Source organism: Giraffa tippelskirchi, chromosome 7, assembly GCF_054371585.1.
Source record: "Giraffa tippelskirchi isolate mGirTip1 chromosome 7, T2T-mGirTip1v1.2.pri, whole genome shotgun sequence".
NCBI classification, from domain to species: domain Eukaryota; kingdom Metazoa; phylum Chordata; class Mammalia; order Artiodactyla; family Giraffidae; genus Giraffa; species Giraffa tippelskirchi.
In genome coordinates this window covers 121,557,461-121,581,021 of record NC_137281.1, presented here as the reverse complement: position 1 = coordinate 121,581,021, position 23,561 = coordinate 121,557,461, and the positions used below count along the sequence as shown (strand labels likewise).

At 39.1% G+C, this 23,561-nt stretch overlaps 1 protein-coding gene across 2 annotated transcripts in view; it reads right to left on the bottom strand.

Moving 5' to 3' along the window:
• ATP8B4 (ATPase phospholipid transporting 8B4 (putative)) overlaps nt 1–23,561 on the bottom strand; it is a 317,399-nt gene that overhangs the window by 226,731 nt on the left and 67,107 nt on the right. For both annotated transcript variants that reach the window (XM_081508362.1, XM_081508363.1), the window contains exon 3: nt 3,246–3,304. In XM_081508362.1, coding sequence (XP_081364488.1) covers nt 3,246–3,304 — 59 coding nt within the window. The remainder of the gene's footprint in view (nt 1–3,245; nt 3,305–23,561) is intronic.

Genomic DNA, 23,561 nt, shown 5'->3' with positions numbered 1-23,561 from the left:
ATAGACTTGCTAACTTTTTGACATGATAACTGCTGCAAAAAGTAACTTCAGCCAATTTCTCAGTGTCTTCCTAAGCCATTTTCACTGATACCTTACTTTACCCAGTACTTTATAGGAAATCTAAAATTGACTGTACATACTTGCCCACAGTCATGTTAAAGAAAAAAATCATAAAAAAGGTTTAGCCTAGGATCTGGTACATAGTACACATCCAATATATACTACCTAGTCTTACTGTTATCAAACATTTATATAATTTCATTTAACCCTATGGTAGATAATCCTATAAGGAAAATGCCCCATTTCACAGGTAAAATTAGTGATATGCAGAAAAATAAATAAATTGAAATCATAAGTTAGTAAATGAGAAAGAGAGTAAAGGATTCAAACTGTGGTCTATCTTATCCCCAAACTCTCTCCACTACATTTGAGGAAGCTTCACCATTTCTTCTTTCATATATTTTATAATTTTCGGTTTATCCCCATCTCCTTTTCAGCCTTTAGGGAAGAATATTACTTCATCAATTATTAAGAGCATTCTGCCTGAGATCTTTAAGTTTTTTTAAAACCCATTTCCATTTGAGGTAATATCCTTTAAAGCTACGCAAGACTGAGTGAAAGGCCCGTGGCTTCTGCCTTTCCTAAAAGGATAGTCCATGTATGAAGTGGTAAAAAATCTTTAAAAATCAGATAGATATAGATTCAAATACTATCTCTACAAAGAATAGCTCACAGGGTCACTGTGTGTTATTCTACTTTAACCCATACAATAAGTTTATGAAATCAGTATGCTTATTATCCATACTTTTTATCTGAATAGACTGAGGCTGAGAAGAGTCCTACAGCTCATGTGTGGCCAGACATCTTGTTGGGAGTTCCCAAATCAACACACCATCAGCCAGGTCTGGTAGGGACCCCTGTTCACTCTAGGAGGGCCTGGCTTATCCCCTCTGAGCCATGGGAGGGGTCATTAGACCTGGGATATACATGCCCCTCTCTGCTCTGCAGCTTCCCTCTCTCAACTCTTGGTGTCATTCTTGGTTTTCCTAGCCCTTAATGGGCTTTGTTTTTTCCTTAGTATGTTTAAACTCAGAGATCAAGCTGCCTTATTCCATCTGCTGCAGCTGCAGAATATTGTTCTACTGCCTTGTCACTGTTAAGAAGACCAACAGAAAACACACACATCTGTGTGCTTTTGCTCAATATCATGCAAGCTCAAGAAAAAAAAAAAAAAAACCTCTGTTATCATTGGCATATTAATAGTAAAAGAAAGATGAAGCAAGCATGGCAAATGGTTACTACCTATTTAATCTGGATAGTGGACACACAGGTGATATATTATTTCCTATACTTTTCTCTAAGTTTGAAATATTTTATAAATTAAGTAAAAATAACTATAAAGGACAGTATCATCTTACAAGTAACATACAAAATATGGCTTTCGTTATACAGTCACTACTCACAGAATTAAAATACTTGTTACACATTGGAAAAATAGGATATAGCCAAATATGTAAATGCATGATTACCCAGTAGTAGATTACTGAACTTTTCCCCTGAGGTCTTAAAATATAGACATCTATTCCTCTTATTTAGGATTTGGTGGTCAAGGCTTTCAAGGGTCATCCTCAAGAGTTAAGAACTGGCTATAACATGGATAGAAAGGCATGGGCCAAGTCTAGTGATGACCAGCCGGGCTAAACGACCAGATGGCAGGAGGCTGCACACAGTGGAAATAATCACCATGGAGAAAGTCGTCCTCCCACTCCCACTCCAGGCTAGAAAGCATATTCATCAGCCTTCTGAGAGAGATTCCTTCTCTGATGGGCAGGCTTACTTTAACCAAGCTTATAAGATTAGTGAATAAAATCAGAGTTGTCATATATTATTCTAATGAGAAGTCTGTCATAGAGGCAGTGTACTGACTCCCTGTAGAGACAGTTACATTGAACATCAAGTTATAATCACAAGTTTATATGATTAGCACAGCATGAGAAAAGAATGGTTAGCTACCTCTGTTGGTATCAAGCTAGAGCAGTCCAATGCTTTCATCTACACATACGGAAGACCTCCCAAAAGGAACCAAATACTAAAAATAATCCATTGGCCAAAATTCTCTCTCCTCTAGCTAGTTCCTGGATGGACACTGCTAGTTTGTCCCATGAAACTCACATTGCTATGCCTTAATAGTCATCAAACCCCTCTGTGAATTCAGACTCTGGTTAATGTGCTAGTAACTCAATCATACCAGGCCTTATAGGCTGCGTGTCAACTGCAGCATCAATTCTACCAATTATCTTTCTTAGAACTTATCTTAAAAGCCCATGTAGCAACTTAAGTTGAGTCAAGGAAAGATGAGGAGATTTTAATGAGGGCCCATGACATAATTCACGGTGTTCACCAGTGTATCCCAAGTTTCTAGAATAGTGTCAGTCACTTAGTAGATGTTCAATAAATACTTCTTATGTAAATTTAAAAAACTTGCTTAAAAAAAAAAAGTACTTCAGGGACTTCCCTGGTGGTCCAGTAGCTAAGAACCCACCTGGCAATGCAGGGGACACAGGTTGGATCCTTAGTCAGGGAATTAAGATCTCACATGCCTTGGGGCAACTACTGAGCCAGAGCGCCACAACTACTGAGCCTAAGCACCACAACTAGAGAGTCTGTGCACCTCAACAAAAGATCCTGCGTGATGCAACAAAGATCCTGTGTGCCCAATACTTTTTTTTAAAGTAGTTCAGTACAAGCTTAAAGCTCACACATTTTAAATAATCATTCTCACTGCTCACTTGATAAATACAATCATTCAGGTTGGGGAACTTTCTCCTAGTATACTTTTCCACATTCAGCCTGAGTTGCTTAGAGAAAAATCCCCAAATGTTATTCATCCCCCATCAGCCACTATTACCACTTCTATCACAAAGTACTACCATAGAGGCCTGTTTTCATAGTATTCTTACATTATTCAAGGGCCCAATGGGCACCAGAATAAATTAAGCATCATTCTTAAGAAGATACTTCATCTTATTCCCATACCAATATGAATACCAATCACTCTTAATGTGTAATAGAAATAAGAGTATAAGCATTACTAAAACCTATTTTTAAAAATCTAAAACATATGGCACCTTGCTATTAAAATGGGCCAACAAAGTTTTTAGTGAAGTCAAAGTTCTAGAAGGCATGAATCCTACTATCTTAAAAGACCCACCCCAGTTTATGTGCACGATATATGTTTTACTCACTTTGTACAGGAACTTCTCATTATATTCACGGTCATTGGCTTTCACTTTCCGTTCCACTTCTAAAGAGAAAGAGAAATCAGGTAAGAAATTAAATTTTCAACCAAAAGAAACACACAACTCATTAAACTAACATCACATAGGTTAGTTTGATTGTCATCAAGGTTACAAGAATTCTTTCTTTTGAAATTTGAAGGGCATTGGTTTTTTCCAGCGTAAATGTTGGAACGTGTATCGGAAAAGTCCCCAAATGGAAAGCTGGAGTGTTTTTCATTGTCTTTCTAATGCCAGCCATAAAGCAAAACAGTATGTGTCACCAATTTCTATATCCCTTTCACTCCATAAAGACTCTTTCTGTTAACTTCAAGTAGTTTCTAAAAAAAGAAGGAGTTATGTCAAACACCACACTGGAAAGGAAATTTTGTTTTGCTATAGAATTGTAAGACATAACATAGCCAAACAAAACCATACGGAAGTGGCCAGTGAGGTCACTGACCTTTTGGTTATGGAGTCAATGGTAAAATTACTAAACAACCCATGCATAGGGAGAGGAACTTGACATCTTCACGAGACTGAGACTGGCCCGTAGCTGGAAATGGCCAAAAAAAAAAATAAAATCTCTTCAGAAAGCAAACGCTGAATTCCAGCTCAAGGTAGCAACTTATGAAGATCTTGAAGTCATCTCCTCCCATAGACACACCAAATCAACAGCTATACCTGAAACAAGTTCCTTTGAAAAACACCTAAAAACTAGCTGAGTGATGCCCTTCACATCAGGCAAATAAGAGGGAAACCAATCAAAGCAGGTAGGAAAGGCTGAGACACAATCTCACTCTAAACCTCATCCCCACACAAAGGAGGAGGGAACTCAAAACCCAGAGCTTCAACCTGAGAAGCGAAGGGTTCATACCCCAGCTTTCCAGATGAGCACCTGAGAGACAGCCTCCAAAGCATCTGCTTCGAAGACCAACAGGGCAGGACTGTGGCAAACTGAAGCGCAGCTCTTTTAAGTGCCTACAGGCAGACTCACCCACCCCAGGGCCCAGCACAGAAGCAGCCTTTTGAAAAGCACCAGAAAAAGACTCACTTGCTAACTTTAAAACGTTGATCTTAGGGGCAGGGACCTCTGGCATACTCCCCAGAGATGGTGGTTGGTGGGTACAATCTCCCTGCTCTCCCTCTGCCTTGCTAATGTAGATGGGTGCCATCTTTTATTTCTTCCTTTATTCTTTTTCTCCTTGTCTTTTTTTTTTTTTTCGTATTTCTCTTTTCCCTTTTTAATCTTCCAATAAGTGCTATCTTCGCACTCTGCCTCTGCCACACTCCAGAGTTCTAGGAGCCCCTGGAGGGGATGTCCAAACACACCAGGTGCCCTGGTTTCTACATCTGAAGACCCAGTTTTTTTACAGCTACCGCCCAGGGAACACTCATTGGTCACCTGGCTCTGAAAGCCACAGCCTTGTGTTTCTGGATCCTATGAGACCATAAAAATCAAAGATTCTGTCCTTGGCAGACTACCATCCTCAGGGCACTGCACAGACAGCTGACTAAAACACATTCCCAGTCTTTCTGAGAAAGAGAACTACTTGCATGTCTAAAACCTTGGGCCTGTGGGGCAGGCTTCTGGTTTGGCAGTCTTACAGGGGATTATACAGAGGCTCCCAGGGAATAGAGGCCGAGGGACACAATCTTTGTATTCTCTCTCTACCTCACTCCAGCTCACCAGGATCTTCAGAAAGGAGCTTATCCCTTCTCTGGGACCCAATTTTTCTGTCTACTGCCAGGGGACATCTCTATATCACCTGAAAGCAAGTACAAATAAAAAAATAATAGGACCACAAACCCAGAGATTATCATATTGCAGAAATTAAAATTTGTAAAGGGCAAAACAAGCCTTTGACTGTGTGGATCACAATAAACTGTGGAAAATTCTTAAAGAGATGGAATACCAGATCACCTTACCTGCCTCCTGAGAAATCTGTATGCAGGTCAGGAAGCAACAGTTAGAAATGGACATGGAACAACAGACTGGTTCCAAATCGGGAAAGGAGTACGTCAAGGCTGTATATTGTCACCCTGCTTATTTAACTTATATGCAGAGTACACCATGAGAAATGCTGGTCTGGATAAAGCACAAGCTGGAATCAAGATTACTGGGAGAAATATCAGTAACCTCAGAAATTCAGATGACACCACCCTTATGGCAGAAAGCGAAGAAGAACTAAAGAGCCTCTTGATGAAAGTGAAAGAGGAAAGTGAAAAAGTTGGCTTAAAATTCAACATTCAAAAAACTAAGATCATGGCATCTGGTTCCATCACTTCATGGCAAATAGATGGGGAAACAATGGAAACAGTGAGACGCTTCATTTTGGGGGGCTCCAAAATCACTGCAGATGGTGATTGCAGCCATGAAATTAAAAGATGCTTGCTCTTGGGAAGAAAAGTTATGACCATCCTAGACAGCATATTAAAAAGCAGAGAGACATTACTTTGTCAAAAAAGGTTCATCTAGTCAAAGCTATGGTTTTTCCAGCAGTCATGTATGGATGTGAGAGTTGAACTATAAAGAAAGCTGAGCGCCAATGAATTGATACTTTTGAACTGTGGTGTTGGAGAAGACACTTGAGAGTCTCTTGGACTGCAAGGAGATCCAACCGGTCCATCCTAAAGGAAATCAGTCCTGAATATTCATTGGAAGGACTGATGCTGAAGCTGAAACTCCAATACTTGGGCCAACTGATGCGAAGAACTGACTCATTGGAAAAGACCCTGATGCTGGGAAAGATTGAAGGCAGGAGGAGAAGGGGATGACAGAGGATGAGATGGTTGGATGGCATCACTGACTCCGTGGACATGTGTTTGAGTAAACTCCGGGAGTTGGTGATGGACAGGGAGGCCTGGTGTGCTGCAGTCCATGGGGTTGCAAAGAGTCGGACATGACTGAGCGACTGAACTGAACTGAACTGAAAGGGCAAAACAAGACATTGCCCCGGAAACACCAGCAGAGCGTGTTTCTGTAGTAAGAGTAGCAAATTCCCACTCCATGTTTATTGAACTCAGAGTTGACAAAAGGGTAATAATGGTGGAGCAATGGAAAGCGATGGAAGAAAGACCAGTCAAGTAACAGATGTCAGTGTTGGACTCGCCTAGTAACTGACTTGACCATCTCAACCTGGGATTCCCTTAATCCCACAGCTCTCCACCTAGATAAGTGGCATATTGTAAAAAATATAGAGATGTGATAAGAGTTTGGCTTTAGAGAAGGTACACACAACCACAGAGATAAAGGGGACTGGAGAGTAGAAGAACTTGGAGGCACATATTAGGGATGAGGAAAGGAACAGTAAGAGAGAAACAAAGAGGAGGAGAAAAGGAGGGAGATAAGAAAGATAAGGGAGATGAACAGGGAAAGAAGGAAGGTAGGAACATGTCTTACCACCTGTACCCTATATGCCAGGCATAATGATTTATAAGAACTGATTCCTATTTCCCAAAAGTCCAAGAGGAATCGAAATGTCTCTACAGCCCCTGTGTTGGCTCAGCTTTCAGGTATGAAGTTCACCTCCGAGGACTGCTCCTGACAAACAGTACCCTGTCTATGGTTATGATTGGACTCCTAGCATTTGTAAAGTGTTTATTTATCTGTTTGATAGCCACCTACATGACTTCCTTCTTTACCACTGAAAAAAGTCAGTTCCCTGTGTATAACTCTGAAATTGAGAACCCGCCAGGAAGCAACCTCTCAAACAACTGCCCTCTGAAAGAAAGATTTCAAACTCTGATTGTAAAAGCATCATCCTCTCTTTCTTGCTGATTCTCCAACAAAGAGCAAAACTATCAAAGCCCAAAATGAAGTTTTGGAGGCTAAGGAGACTTAAAAACTTAAAAAGCTAGATGATGTTTTTATTCATTCCCACATCGACCCAAGCATAGTAAAACTGCTGACAGGAAAACAACTGATGTTATTGGCCCACCAGCATCCTGTATGTAATTTCCAGATTAGCTCTAAGTTAAAAATCAGATGTGCTACTCTGCTCAGTGTTATAGGCAGCCTGGATGGGAAGGGGGTTTGGGGGAGAATGGATACATGTATATGTATGGCTGAGTCCCTTTGGTGTCCACTTGAAACTTTCACAACATTGTTAATTAGCTATACATCAATATAAAACAAAACACTAAAAAATCACTTGTGCTCATATTAATTGGCTTCAGTTTAGATCATATACATTCAGTTGATGATCATTTTTAAATGACACATTTATATGAAGCACATCCAAGCACAGAATTCTATAGTTCTGTATCTAGTTTTGCTTACTCTAAATATCAGAATCTTGACTCCTATCCAGTGTCTCCATGAAACTACCCTCCCCAAGGACTGAAAACAGCTATTTCCCAAAGTGGCCAAAGGAGTAATTTCTGTGCTGGGAAATTGTGGCTCCTCTCCCTAGTGTTCACACTGCTCTTGTCCTTTGAGACTTTGTTAGAGCCAGGAGGTCCTCTCCTCTATTTACATCTGTGTGCTCGCTCTGTAGCTCAGTCATGTCCAACTCTTTGTGACCCCTCTGGACTGTAGCCTGCCAGGCTCCTCTGTCCATGGAGTTTTCCAGGCAAAAATACTGGGGTGGGTTGCCATTTCCTTCTCCAGGGGGTCTTCCCAGCCCAGGGATCAAACCTGCATCTCCAGAGTCTCCTGAATTGACAGGCAAATTCTTTACCACTGTGCCACTTGGGAAGTCCCTATTTACTTTAAAATTCATCTTATTAAGTCTTCATCTTTACTTTTATACTTTCAGTAAGCATTTTCTTTCTAAACTGAGTCTTCATGAAAAAAATTCTGGCAGATTCTCCATCCGTTCCTTAAGCCCTGCAAAATTCTGGCTTTGGATCTAAATTCCTAGTTTTCTGCCTTTTACCTTTTTATGCTAGGCCTGAATTGTCTTTGTAGGAATTGACATTCTTCCATGTACTACAACAGTATGTGAGGGGATATAAACACCTGTTGGCAATGAGTCACATCCTGCCAAGAAGAGGAAGCCAAGACCGAATTCCCCATAAACAATGCCCACTGAGTACTGCTCAGAGGTTCAATGACTTAATGCCTGCCACTTCATAGCCATCCTTCGAGATGGGAGAGTAATAAAAGGAAAGTGCTCACCAAGGGATTTATCATTTACCAAGGTAAGCTCATCCCTGCACAACTGGTGTCACTAAATGTGTCTGGTTCCAAAAAGAAGCAAAGTGATACACATGGATTATAAAATACAGTAAGCTAGCATTTGTTCACAGTGAAATGAAAGAGCTCACAGTTCAAGATAGCATGTCCTTCTACTTCCCTTTCCTCTCAGGTCCCACTGAAATGACAGAAAATATTTTTCTAAAGAATAAAAACATAACAGTGTTAGAAAATAAGAATGTGAGTTAGCAGAGGCTCATATATTTTAAAAACAGTCTAGAAAATAAAATAGAAATCAGATGGGATCACGTTGCCCAAAAAAAGAAAAAGATAGGAACAATGCTAGCCAAAGAATTAGAAGAGTGGTTTTTCACAATGGTGCTCCAGACAAGTTCCAAATTCAGCCAATAAATACAAAGACAGAGTGTGCTGTAGTTATGCCTATTAGCTTGGCAAAATGATTAACAGGGTAGCCTTTTACTCTAAGAAGTGTCCCAGTTTGGGAATATTTCCCTAGTGGTCCAGTGGTTAAGAAACTGCCTTCCAATGCAGGGGACATAGGGTTGACCCCTGATCGGGGAACTAATATTCCATGTGTCACAGTGCAACTAAGTTCATGTGCCACAACAAGAGAGAAGCCCACTCGCCTCAAGGAAAGATCCCACATGCCACAATGAAGACCCCACATGCTGTAACCAAGACCTGATGCAGCCAAATAAATAATAAATAAGTTTTTAAGTGTCCCAGTTTGGAACATAAGTTATCTGATACCCTTAGTTTTGGAGCATTACCAAAATAATTAAATTGTAATTGAGCCAGTTGGGCCCTCTTAGACACCCTTCCCTCACCCACTGAAGAGAGCAGGCAACATGCTGAGGGAGGAAACCAAGAGCCAGTGTTCAGGCATAAGAGAGAAGCAGCTGCAAACCTCCACATCACCTACAGCTGACCTAAGGCCTAGTAAAACCTGCCTTCCTGGGGTAATTGTGGGATTTGCCAGGTTGCCTGACTATACCTCAACACTATAAACTGATTATCTCTGCTCCTCCCAAATTCAAATGTTGAGACTTAATCCCTGATATGATAATATTTGAAAGCCTTTGGAAGGTAATTAGGTCATGAGGGTGGAGCTCCCACAAATGGGATTAGCACCCTTATAAAAGGGGCACCATTGAATCCTCCTACACCTACACTGTTAGTAATAATGTAAATTGATGCAGCCACTATGAAGAACAGTATGGATGTCCCTTAAAAACTAAAAATAGTTCTACCATATAATCCAGCAATCCTAATCCTAGGCATATACCTGGAGAAAACTATAATTCGAAAAGATACATGCACCCCATTGTTCCTTGCAGCATTATTTACAATAGTCAGGACATGGAAGCAACCTAAATCTCTATCAACAGGAATAGACAAAGAAGATGTGGTACATATATACAATGGAATATTAGTCATAAAAACAAACAAAATAATGCCATTTGCAGCAACATAGATGAACCTACAGATTGTCATACTGAATGAAGTCAGGCCCAGAAAGACAAATACCATAGATTGTTTATATGTGGAATCTAAAAAAAAAGGGGTACAAATGAACTTATCTACAAAACAGAAGTACAGTCACAGATGTAGAACACCAACTTATGGTCACCAAGAGGTAAAGGAGGGGGGAATAAATTACGAGTTTTGGACTGACAGGTACACACTAATATATATATATATAATATATGTATGTATATATATAATATATGTATGTATATATATATATAATAGATAACTAATAAGAACCTACTGTACATCACGGGGAACTCTATTCCACACTCTGTAACGGCCTATATGGGGAAAGAATCAAAAGGAAGAAGAGTGGATATATGTATATATGCTGCTGCTGCTGCTGCTTAGTCACTTCAGTCATGTCCGACTCTGTGCGACCCCATGGACTGCAGCCTACCAGGCTCCTCTGTCCATGTGATTTTCCAGGCAAGAGTGCTGGAGTGGGTTGCCATTGCCTTCTCCATACGTATATATATATATAGCTGATTCACTGTGCTGTACACCTGAAACTAACATAGCATTGTAAATCAGCTACACCCCAATAAAAGGTTTTTTTTTTTAAAAAAAGAGGCCCTAGAGAGTTTCTTTGCCCCTTCCATTATGTGAAGACACAGGAAGAAGACAACTATCTATGAACTAGGAAGCATGCTCTCATCAGCCCCCAAATCTGCCAATACCTTGACTGTAGCCTTCCCAGCATCAAGAACTGTGAGAAATAAATTTATGTTGTTTACAAGCCATCCAGTCCATGTATTCTGTTATAGCAAACAGAACAGACTAAGACACGTGGGAAAACTTCTCTGTGAGCTGACTCTATCACTGGACCTCCTATCTAAAGGAGAGGCCTGACAGGAAAAAGACTTTGAAACCACACTAATCCATCTAGTCCTTCATTTGTAAATACAAACCGGCAACCATAAGTCACGAAAGACATCTGAGAAAAACCAAAAACACAAAACAGAAGATTCCAAGGGGAAGAGATAATGCTGAAAACAGGAAGGGGAAGGGGGTTGTTTTTGTTTTTAATTCTAATTAGTACCTTGAAGATATTCAAGAAGACATGGCACCCATGAAACAAGAGCAAGCTAGTAGGAACAAAGAAAATACAGGACAAGAGAAAGCTCCCAGAAATTAAAAATATTTAATGCACAAACTATATAATAGGAAAGACAGAATGAAAACTAAGACTGAAGAAATCTCTTAAAATATATATGAAAATGACAAAAATGAAACATGAAAAAAAAACACTTGGGAGAAAAAACATAAACAATGGATGGGAGGAAATATATAGAAGAAAATTTCTCTGCACAAGAATAAGACAACTCTTCAAAGCAAAAGGGTGATCAAGTGTCAATCAGGATGAATGAAAATGAACCTACAAATATTCATAAAATTTTGAATTCTAAAAACAAAGAGAAAAACATTAAAAAATTCCAGAAGAAAAGAAGTTTTCCTCCAGAAAGAAGTCTTCCTCCACAAGGGAAATAATGGGTAGCCCCAGAGTTACAAGAATTAGACCAGCATGAAATTTCTCATCAGCAACAAGGATGATAGAAAACACAGGAGTGATGCCTTCCAGTTTTAAGGAAAATATTTTGAACTTAAAATTCTATACCCAGTAAAATAACCAATCATGAAGGGGCAATGAAAACATCTTTAAACATGCAAGAGCAGTTACACACAAGATGTCTCCAAAATAACTACTCAAGAATATACAACAAGAATAATAATGGTTTAAGTATTGAAAGTAAAGTTGAGTGGAGGACAAAATAGGATGATGATCAGCTAGAGTCCATAATGAAAATAAAAATGCCTGACATGATGACTCACACATCTGTTCCAGGTGGACCACCAATTCTACAGAAAAAGGAAGGCATGTCTAGTAGTAGTAGTGTTAGTCGCTTAGTCGTGTCCAACTCTTTGTGATCCCATGAACTGTAGACCTCCAGTCTCCTCTGTCCATGGGATTCTCCAGGCAAGAATACTGGAGTGGATTGCCATTCCCTTTTCCAGAGGATCTTCCCAACCCACAGATCAAACCCGGGTCTCCTGCATTGCAGGCAAGATTCTTACCATTTGAGCTACAGGGAAGACCTTAAAAGGGAAAATTAACCAATTTCTCTGGGAAAGTACAATTATGTATTAGCTCTTGGCTAAAACAATAATTTCTCTAAGAATTCCTCATAAAGTAGTCATTGTTTGATATAAAGAACATAAAGTGAGGACTTCCCTAGTGGCTCAGTGGTAAAGAATCCACCTGCCATTGCAGGAAACACGGATTCAATCCTTGATTCAGGAAGACCCCACATGCGGTGGAGCAGCTAAATCTGGGCACCACAACTATTGAGCCTGCACTCTAGAACCTGGGAACCACAACTACTGAAGTCTGCATGCCCTAGAGCCCGTGCTCCACAAGAAAGAAGCCACTGCAAGGAGAAGCCCACACACCACAACTAGAGTAGCCCCCACTAGCAGCAACTAGAGAAAAGCCCATGCAACAACAAAGACCCAGAACAATCAAACATAAATAAATTGGTTTTTTTTGAAAAGAACATAAAGTGAGATTTTTAGAACTATGTTTTATAACAAGCCTAGGGATATCTCAAATACAATTCCAAGGGCCCAACAAGAGTTTCTGTAGGCCCAACATTCTGTAGTTTCTAAGGCCCAACATCAGTTCTCTACTGAACTGATGAAGTTCAAAAATGTATTTTATGATATTTAAATGAGCAAGTGAACTTCATGTCCTTTGAGCAATCATCTTAATTATTATTCCTCTCTGGTGAAGTACAAGTCAAGAGTCTTCACTTCTGTTCCTTAAACCTATAAAGTAAGAAACTGACTTCAAGAAAGAGATGAAGAAAAATGTATATAAACATGCTTTACAAAGTATGTGAAGATGTGAGAGAGGGGCAACAGAGACTTGGCTCTTCAAGGAAAATTATAAAAATGCCTCTCAAAAGTGTTTACCTGACCCTAAGCCCCCACCTTGTTGCCCCAGGGGATGTTAACTCCCCTGTAGGTCCTAGCTGTACTTACATATGGCCAAGCAGACAACCATGGCGAAAGTGAAAAAAACATGCATGGCCATATGATGACTGTGGTTGGCCCCTTTCACCATAAAAAGCACTTAAATTTTAATTTTATACTGCATTTGTATAAAGAAAAAGATATTACTATTCTATAATAAAACATTTTTATAGAATTTAAAAAATTATTCCTCTCAACTGCACTTGTGCTAAACACTAAATGACTATAAGGTTGAGATTGAACTTCCTAGAAAATACCTGGAAAGCTGCTACTGTGTGTTGCTAGCTGAGTATAGACGTATAAGGCAGAAGAGCAAGCTGGTAACAGTGTTAGCATTCTTTTGTGACAGCCAAGGAGCCCACCAAAGACATGTGCTTGGATAGGAAGCCATCCTTCACCATTTCAGTAGGCAAGACAATAGCCATTAGCAGAAGCAAAATTATCTTAGACATTGTTTTTAATCTGCTCCAGAAGAGAGGCAAAAGAGGTCATTAAACCCTCAAAGTCCTTATTCATACAGGGTGCTGGAAATAGACTTCACTCCTCAAATCTCAGCAAGGCCAAAATAATTTGTCTGCCTCAATCAAACAAAACATCAATGAAGCACTCACGGAATGCTTATCTTTGAGCCATGTGCTTCCTGTTACATAGAGACAATAACTAAATGAGGCTACCCCATCTATTTTATGAAATGATTATAAATCAGTTAAATGTTAGGGAACATTTATTAAAAAGAGTAACCTAAGTTTCAGAATATGACCTGGAGGAACCCCCTCCCTCTATGAAATAATTTTCTTACAGGGCTGACAGTTTGTTTGACTTGGTTTCAGACAATAAAACCATATCCATTTGTATATTATGTATGCTTGTCTTTCCTTATGGAAGGAGGAGATGCATCTAGAGAAACCCCAAAGTGTTATCAGATCCCTAAGACATAAGTTTAAAAGATGGGAGGGACATAACACTACTCTGCTGGAAAATTTTCATTGTAAACACAATGCTGTTCTCATGTTAGCAAGAGGTTTTAGACCCATAAATATGAGGTTGATAATGGGGACTTCCTTCATGGTCCAGTGGCTAAGACTCCACGCTTCCAATGCATGGGGCCCAGGTTCAATCCCTAGTCGGGGAACTGGACCCCACATGCTACAACTAAAGATCCTGCATGCCATAACTAAGATCCTGAGTGCCACAACTAAGACCCAGTGCAGCCAAATAAATAATTTTTAAATGAGTTTGATGAAGGAGCCTTCAGAAGAAGAAGCCAAGATAGTGAAGCAAGAGACTTGAGATCTCCTTCCACCAGATCATGTGCGTGAGCACTTTTAACTCAGGAAACTCTCCTTACCTGTGCTTCCTCAGTAATAGAATGCCACATTATGGTGCCATTATTAAGTGAGAAAATGTTTGCAAAGCACTTTATAAACAGAAAAATACTCAAAAATGCCTTTTTTTAGTGAAAAAATAACATCAGGTGAAAAAGAGGAAGTCATCTAAGTTCATATAGTCAATGTCACTATTATTACTATAACTGAAGAGGATCTGAAGTAATTTTCTGAATATTTTCAGTAGAAATTGGCAAATATCCATTGATTCTAAGCTAGGTTATCAAAGGCAACACCCACTTCCTAATGTGGGCTCTTCTCTCTCATAACATGATAAATTACACATTATCCAGCTTCAACTTTCAGGAGACAAGAGAAAACAGGTCACTTTAACATTTTTTCTTTTTTTGATGAATTTGTCTCTGAACAATGCATATTGCCTTAGTGTTTAAAACTAGTTAGTAAATGTAGCAACTCTATTAACAAGACTAAGAGTAAGGGGAAGATTTAGGAGGTTTCCATCAGGCCCATGAGTGATCACAGCAACTATGAGCCCATAATTAATGAGCACACTGTCTGTCTTCATTTAACTCCAAAGCGTTTTGTCCTTCACCAAATGCAGCTTAGAGGACAGTCTCTAGGCAGTTGGCTTTAGCTCCCCCAAACCATGAGATGAGGAAGCACTATGGAGAATTTTGGGATGTCCCTATAAAATCCTGATAGCACAGGCTAATATTTCCTCATGAAGGCTGGTCCCAGTCCAGAAGTTGAAGAATGGCTCTAAACATGGAGTGTCACTTGAGGTTTGAGAGTTGTAGGATTTGGGGTTGGGCAAAAACTCCCTCATGCCAAATTAATAACTTAAGCTTTTTCCCTTCTTAATATTCTTTCATTCTTCACAATCTGGCCTGTGTGGTTGGGAGCCAAAGTAATTCATTAAAGACACGAGGAAAGAACAATGAGCAGGGAAAAGTTTTAAAGACAAAAAAAAAAAAAAAAACAAAAAAACGAGTTCCCCAGCCTTCAAGATTTCCTGATTTGACTCCAAGAGCACATTCCCATACTTGAAAAATGTGTGTCCCGAATCAGGGTTTTCTTCTGAAACTCAGTGGTGACCTACATCTGCGAGGATTTGTTGACATTTAAAGAGCAAACTAAAGTGAGAATCGAGGCAAAAAAAGAAATCCTTCCATGATTTTTTAAAATTCTTGTACTCACAAAAGAGCTTGGAAACAAAGTTAGGGGAGTCAACAAATGCTACAGGGCCTTGGGATTGTTTTCCTCTGGGTTGAGCCAATTTGCTTATCAGGTCCAGATATTTGGAAAACTTGATTTATTGAGTTTTGTTCCTCTCATGACTTGCTACAGCTTCACAAAGAAATATAAAAATATTTTACTAATTCATTTCTCTTCGTGCATACATGAATTATACTTACGCATTACAAGTTAAATCGACAGAATCTTCCCATGAGCCCTCACCATGTGGTTTTCTTCTGTAAGTACCGATTCACAACTGGAGATTTAAGACTTCACTGTAATACAGTGAAAAGAATAACAGCTATTGTGTACTGCTGCTGCTGCTGCTAAGTTGCTTCAGTCGTGTCCGACTCTGTGCGACCCCATAGATGACAGCCTACCAGGCTCCCCTGTCCCTGGGATTCTCCAGGCAAGAACACTGGAGTGGGTTGCCATTTCCTTCTCCAATGCATGAAAGTGAAAAGTGAAAGTGAAGTCGCTCAGTCATGTCTGACTCTTAGCAACCCCATGGAATGCAACCTACCAGGCTCCTCCGTCCATGGGATTTTCCAGGCAAGAGTACTGGAGTGGAGTGCCATTGCCTTCTCCAACTGTGTACTGAGCACTCCTTAAAAGTTAGATGTCATATGAAGCATTTCACATGCATTAACCCTCACAACTATCCTATTAGGTATTTGCTATTATTAACACCACTTTACAAGTAAGAAAAATAAAGGCCTAGCACAATTATGTAATAGAATCTGATTTCAAACACTGAATGTAAAAGGACCTTGGAAGAGATTCTAAGGAGATGGTGGGTGGTACCATGCAGAAATGATTAGGGAACTGCACATTAATGTATGCATGCCTGCGTCCAGAGGTCAAGGACAGGAAGACAAGATCTCTCTCAACAAAAGTGATACTCCAGGGGACTTGCCTGGTGGTTCAGTGATTCAGGCTTCCTGCTGCCAATGCAGGGGTATGGGTTCAATCCCTGGTCAGGGAACTAAGATCCCACATGCCCTGGGGCACAGCCAAAAGATTTTTTTCAAAGTGATACTCCAGGATGTACTTCAAAACACAGACTCCCTCCCAGTCAAACCTGGAGCCCCGTGACTCCTAACATTTCATTGCTTCCAGGCTTCTCTCTGCTTCACAGTGGAGCACCACCCCTCTCCTCCAGAGAACCTGACTGACCTCTCACTAGAGGCTTTCCCAAACCCCTGTCCAAAACTTGTTTTCTTACCAACCTTTTTCTTATGGATACAATGCTAGAAAACTGGATTTTTATCTACATTCTCTTACAATTTGATTATCTACAGCAAAAACTATATTGCTATGAACTATGCCAGGATTAGAATATTTTCTATACAGATAAAATATAGCTATATTTTTCCACAGCCTATCCATTCAAAATGGAAAAAAAAAAGAAAATCAGAATCTACCCCAAGGATCACAAAAGCCTAGAAAAAGCTGAAGGACATTTAATTTCCCTTTGTGAGACATAGTCCAGCTATTCAAGGGAAATCAAGCCACCTGTCACAAAGTGAGAGGAAAGAACCCCATGTGGGAAAGACAGAGATGTGAGAAGGAAACCTGAGGAGGGCTCTTATCTGCTTCATATCCCAGGGCTTACACAGGAAGCTGTGTTTCTCAAAGTTTGTGTTTGTCATTTTGACATGTGTAGGGCTATAAATTGAGTTTCTTTAGTACATACTGGTTTCTGAGCCTTAATTTCTGAAACCATGTGGCAAATAAAATCTGCTGGAGCCAAGACTAAGTGATTTATTGCAGAAATATTTACTGAACTCCTTTGAGTTCAGTCAACATTGAGTAAAGGCTCTATTCTAAACAGTGAAGGAAAAATAAGTAAGCCAGCCATCATGTTCAAAGGTCATGTAAATGTGCACAGCGAGGAAGTGGAAGAGAGGCCTAGAGGGCCACAGAAAGCAGAGTAAAGGAAAGTCAAGTCCAGGTGGGGGGGTCAAAGTCATTCCCACCTACCCTGGGAAGCTGTGAAGGGAACTTAGGTGAATACAAACTGTGGAGTGTTGGACCCTGTCCAAGCTGAGTCATAGTCATTTACTAAAAAGAGAAGGCATATGGACTTTGCAAGATGACATCTACAGTTCCTCCTCAGCTGTACCTTCTAGCAGAATATTGGACCAACTGAAAAGAAGAAAAGAAAAACATAGGAGCCTTGATTTCTTTACCTATTCATGAAGCAGCCAAATAAAACACATTTCAAAGGAGATGAAAGAGAGCCAGAACTTTGAGCAGAAAAGAAGTCTGCCCACTTCTCCGCCCCTCTTCTGCCCACACTCTGGTCCAAGCCACCTCATCTCTCCTCCTGGCTATGGTAATAGCCTCCCATTGGGTCTCCTCACTCCTACCCTTTCATCTATTTTCAACAGAACAGAGTGACAGTTCCAGAATTGCAGTAGTTTCCGATTGCCGCTCTAGGAAATCACCACAAACGTAGTTGTTTAAAACAGTCCCTACGTATTGTCTTATTATTATGGAAGTCAGAAGATTGAAAATGGATCTCACAGGGATAAAATTAAGCTGTTTCATCAAGACTGAGTCCCTTCTGGAGGCTCTAGGACAGAGTCTGTTCTTTGCCTTTTCTAGCCTCTAGAGGCTGCCCGAATTCCTTGGTCACATATGCATCACTCTGACTTCTGCTTTCATTATTACATCACCTCCTCTGACTTCTGCATCCCTCTTATAAGAAACTCTTGATTACAATGAGCCCACTCTTATAATCTAGGATAATTGTCCCATCTTAAGATCCTTAACTCCATCACATCTTTAAAGTGTCTTCTACCATGTAAGATCACATGCTCACAAGTTCCAAGGATTAGGACATGGACACCTTTATCTTTGCAGGAGCGGGGCATGAATCTGCCTACCACAAGACTCATCTCTGTCCTCCGCACAGAATGTCCAATTTTGCTCAGGAGAGAAGCCAGTTCTTCTAATGAAGCTTAAGCTTCAGCTTACCTCACTTGCACTTTTCATCCCAAGACCCTGGGAGTAGCACTAGAAATCCATTTCACTCTGTCTTGTTTTTTGATGTGCAAGATTAAAATATTTTAGCCAGAAGGGCTAAGATCATTGTCTCCACTCTATTTCCTCCCATCACATTTTGCCTGGTACTAGACAATGCTGGGATAAAAGAGTGTCAAGTTCAAAATACCCTAAGTTTGTGTTTAGCGGAGTATATTTATGTGATTCACCATCACTTCTGTATAAAGTTACTGGCGGTCACCCCCAAAGTAGGAATAGTTCTGTCTCCATGGGGAATTACCTAGCATGGCAAGAGGAAAGTGCAGGGCCCAAGGTCATGTGTCTGGTAGCACCTGGAACCAGAAGTATGTGAATCATGGAAGAAACAGGAGTTTGCAATTCTGAGCCAGAAGTTAATCTGTGCAGGATTCTTCCCATCATCACACATGTAAAAGTGTACATGGAAGGTTTACTTCTCATTAACTCTAGTCAAAACAAAATTTATCTCACATTAGTAGTATTAGGAGAATCACATGTTTGAGTATCCTTGATACTATGTATAATAAGCCTATCATACATTTTTCTCTTTACATGAGGATTGAACGTATAAAATTTAGTAAGATCCCAGTGCTGACAGAGCACAAACCCATTTGCAATAGTATCATATATAGTTAAGTACATCTGTAACAGCTCAGATATGAAGGAAACTTGATGGAAGTTTTCCCAAGGTTAACAATTCTAAATCTTTACATGACATTATGAAATCATGAAGTTACAAAGTTATTCTAGGCTATCATAATTTTAAAACTAATTTTAATGTGCTAGAGGAAAAACTGAATTATCTTTCCAGTATCTCTATAGAAAGTTATGCACAAAACAATGGTCATAAAAGAGGTAATCAAAAAATAGGGCACCAAAAGTAGAGGAAGAAAGGTATTATAAAGGTCTATCAAGCAGTGAATTAATGAAGCTGTTATTTTTCTGAATTTTGTGATATGCATGGTATGTTATGGATTTTCAAAACTGAGACTTATAAGGATTTGTTTTCTCATGCTAAATGAACATTACCTTTAATACTTAGTTTTGTATTAGTTTAAAGCTTCAAAAAAAAAAAACTGGATCTAGCCCTGACAGCCACCCTCCCCCTTGCCCAGTCAGTCAGCTCCAGGCACAGTGCCTCTTTGTTGTTCCTCTAACAGGCCAGGCACACTCCCACCTCAAAGCTTTTATACTTGCTGATCTCTCTGCCTAAAATGCTTGTCCTCTAGTAACTACATGACCCCTCTTCTCACTTCTTTCAGATATTTGCTCAACTATGTCTTTCTCAATTCAGCCTTCCCTGATTATCCTTTTTAAAACTGCAACACCTCCAGTACACAAGATGATTTACTTATTCATTTCTATGTTAATTATCTCTCCCCCTCCCCCACAGGAATGTAAGCGTCATACAGGTTTAAGAGTTTTTAATTTTTAAAATCTGTTCTGCCCACAGTTGTTTCTTTTCTGTTTGGAGTAGTGTCTGGTGTGTAACAGGTATTCAGTACGTATCTGTGGAATGGCTGGCTGGCTGGCTGGATGAGTAGATAGATGAGTAAGTGAATGAATGAACTACCAGTCAAGGTTGAAATTAACATAAGACAACCAGCACTATCACAGTGATACAAGATCATTCCAGTCAAAATCATTGAAATGTGATGTTTTAATTGGTTTATTCATCATATGAAGGCAGGTTTACAATTCACAGTAATCTTTTCATTTCTGAATTATTAAAAGTATTTTTCTTTATAAAAAATACCATGTTTGGGATTACCTCATCAACTTTCAGACTTCATTTCACCATCAAAAGAAAATCCAGATTTCAAAATTAAGACTAGAAATTAAAAAATCTTAATTTTCTTTAAATTATGGAGTCCTATTTGAACAAATAGTGAAAGTAATGTTTTTGAGAAATAGCTCCACCATCCTGATTGGGAAGTGTGGGATTCTTGCCATCCTGGGGAGTGAAATTTGGACATTTTATAGACAAAATCTCTACAGCCTCCCAGGTGGTGCTAGTGGTAAGGAACCTCCCTGCCAGTGCAGGAAACATAAGAGATGTGGGTTCAATCCCTGGGTCAGGAAGATCCCCCGGAGGAGGGCATGGCAATCCACTCCAGTATTCTTGCCTGGAGAATCCCATGGACACAGGAACCTGGTGGGCTACAGTCTACAGGATCACAAAGAGTCGGAAACGACTGAAGCAACTTAACACGCACACAGCATTTACTAAGACTACTTAAAATAATAACAACAACAGCAACCATTGAGTAAGTGCTTACTATATGCCAGATACTGGCTCGAAAGCTAAATTAAAGGACTGTTCTAAGGTGTGGGTCTATGGAAGGAATATAAAAGCATTTTTAATAATAAATTATTATAATTCTATGGATGAAATTTTTCAATTAAGAGAATTTATTTTTACAAAACCAAAGTATGACAATTAGATTATTACACATTTGAGAATACTAATAAAATGGAGAATTGGAGCAATGTATTTGGAAATATGTTCTAAGACCAATAAACATGTATGACATAGAATGCAATTCTGAGTATTATTGCATTATTCACTGGAATGAGGCAGCTCAAAATAGACCTATATTTGTATATGTGTCATAGCTAAAGCTTAAACCCATTCTAGTAAAGAAGACTGATTAATATATTGATTAACGATTATTTCTTATTCAACTTAACTGTTCATTTTGCTCATTTCTTACTTCTAATCCTAACAGTCTAAAGAATACTTACCTAACAACTATAGAATAATGTTATATAATGTAGCTTTCTGATAAACTTATAAAACAGACTGCTTTAAAACAATCTGCTTCCCACTAAAACATCTAAAATGTCAGGAAAACCCATCTATTGAGAACAATTATAAGAGATGACATATACAAAGCTGTTTGAAACTACCATGGAACAACAAAATCAACCAGGACTTTAATGAAAAAGTCCCAGCAGAGAAGAGAAATATACTGAGATAAACCTGATACTCTGTTCCTTTCCCTTGAAGCATTTGGTAATTCCTAACCTGCCCAGAGATGAAACAATAATTAGAATTCAGAGCCCGGCAAGTAAGAAGGGCCCTAGTAACATACTAGATTTTCGATTGACTTAGAGTGAGAACAAACTAAAGTATACAAGGTCTGATAAACACTGAAACCCAGCCTTAACTTGTCTCAGTCCCTGACTGGATCAAAATGACCTGTTCCTTCTCTTACTGCCTGCTGAAAGAAAGGTAAATCTCCTGAAGAAAAACAACATCCAGACCCTCTGTAACTTTTTCATATGCAATGTATAGATTTCAATAATAAACTAGCAGGCATGGTACAGCACAATAACAAACTACTGAAAACCAACAGATAGAAAATATAAGCAGGCTCACAGATAATCTAGATATTGGAACTGCCAGACATGGACTTTAAAATAACTATGATAACAAGATAGATAGTTTCACTAGAGAACCAGTGTATATATAAAAGATATATAAAAGAAACAGATGGAATGTCTTATTCATCTTTTGTGTCACCAGTCCTCTGCAATAGGAACAACGCAGTACCTACTAAATAATATATAGGTATCTTAACTTCAACTAAAGCACTACCTCTTTTGTAGCCAAAGTATATGCAGCACCTGGAGCCCACAATACTTTTCAGGAACACAAAAATGTTAGTTTTCATTTAAAGTTAGAAGAAAAATGAATACAATAATAATGGATACATAATAATGAGTCCAACCTGGATTATATTTGTCTTTAAACCCTCACAACTGTAAAACTTAATTTTCAATATTTTTTTAAGGAAAGAGCCTGGGAAGGGCCCATGAAACACATAATGTGACCTTGGTCTGATCTCCCCACCCTACACCCTGTGGAATAATGTATGTTGCTCCACAACCTTCACATTTTGGAATCAATAATAGCTTTAGAGCTTAAATAAAGCCTACAATTATCTACTTCTTTCGCTTCCCATATTACCTAACAACCTAAAATCTGAATTAGGTATTTTACATATGAACAACATTATTTATTGTTCATATGTAAAATATGAAGCACATATATGCTTTAAAGTGGTCATCTTTGGACCTCCCATTTAAGCTTACACCAAAAGGATGAATTACAAATAACAAACAAACAAACAAAATAGATTGTAAGCGTGTTTTAAATATTTGAGTCAGTTAGCTAGAATTTTCCACATGCTGAAGGCTGTGAGATTTATGTGGATATGGAGATAATAAATAGTAAAGCATATATCTGGGAGAAAATTCTTGTGTTCCCACCATACTTAATGGTTGGCTTGTTATATTTTCACATACATCATCAATGTCCCAAGCTTCCTGATGATGTTGTGAAAGTTTATATAAATATAAGTGCACATTTCTTAAATGTAGATCTTAAATAACTCATTGAAGTAAAATATCACTTCTGCCTGATTCTCCCCCTGACAATAGCAGGCTGACTAGAAGTTATCTAGTCTGTGCTCCTCTGGAAAACATACTGATAGTGATGTTTGGTAAACTGTTATTAAGTTATCACTGCTACTGTAAACTTAATTGTATAAAGATACGTGTTTTTATTAAATCATAAAAAGTTACGCGAAGTAAAGTTGGTACTACCTAGCATATCATAGGTGCTCAAAAATATTTGTTGACTGCCTGAATAGAGGAGTGGAAGAGAGAGGAGAGAAAGGAGAGGAGAGGAAGAAGAGGAAGCAAATGTGGCAAAATGGTAAGTAAATGAATATTGTAGGTTGAATAAGGTCACCAGCATCAACTCATGCTGAAGCTAACGCTCCAGCACTTTGGCCACCTGATGCGAGGAGCCGACTCATTGGAAAAGACCCTGATGCTGGGAAAGATTGAAGGCCAAAGGAGAAGAGGGCGGCAGAGGATGAGATAGTTAGATAGCATCACTGATTCAATGGACATGAACTTTAGCAAACTCCAGGAGAGAGTGGA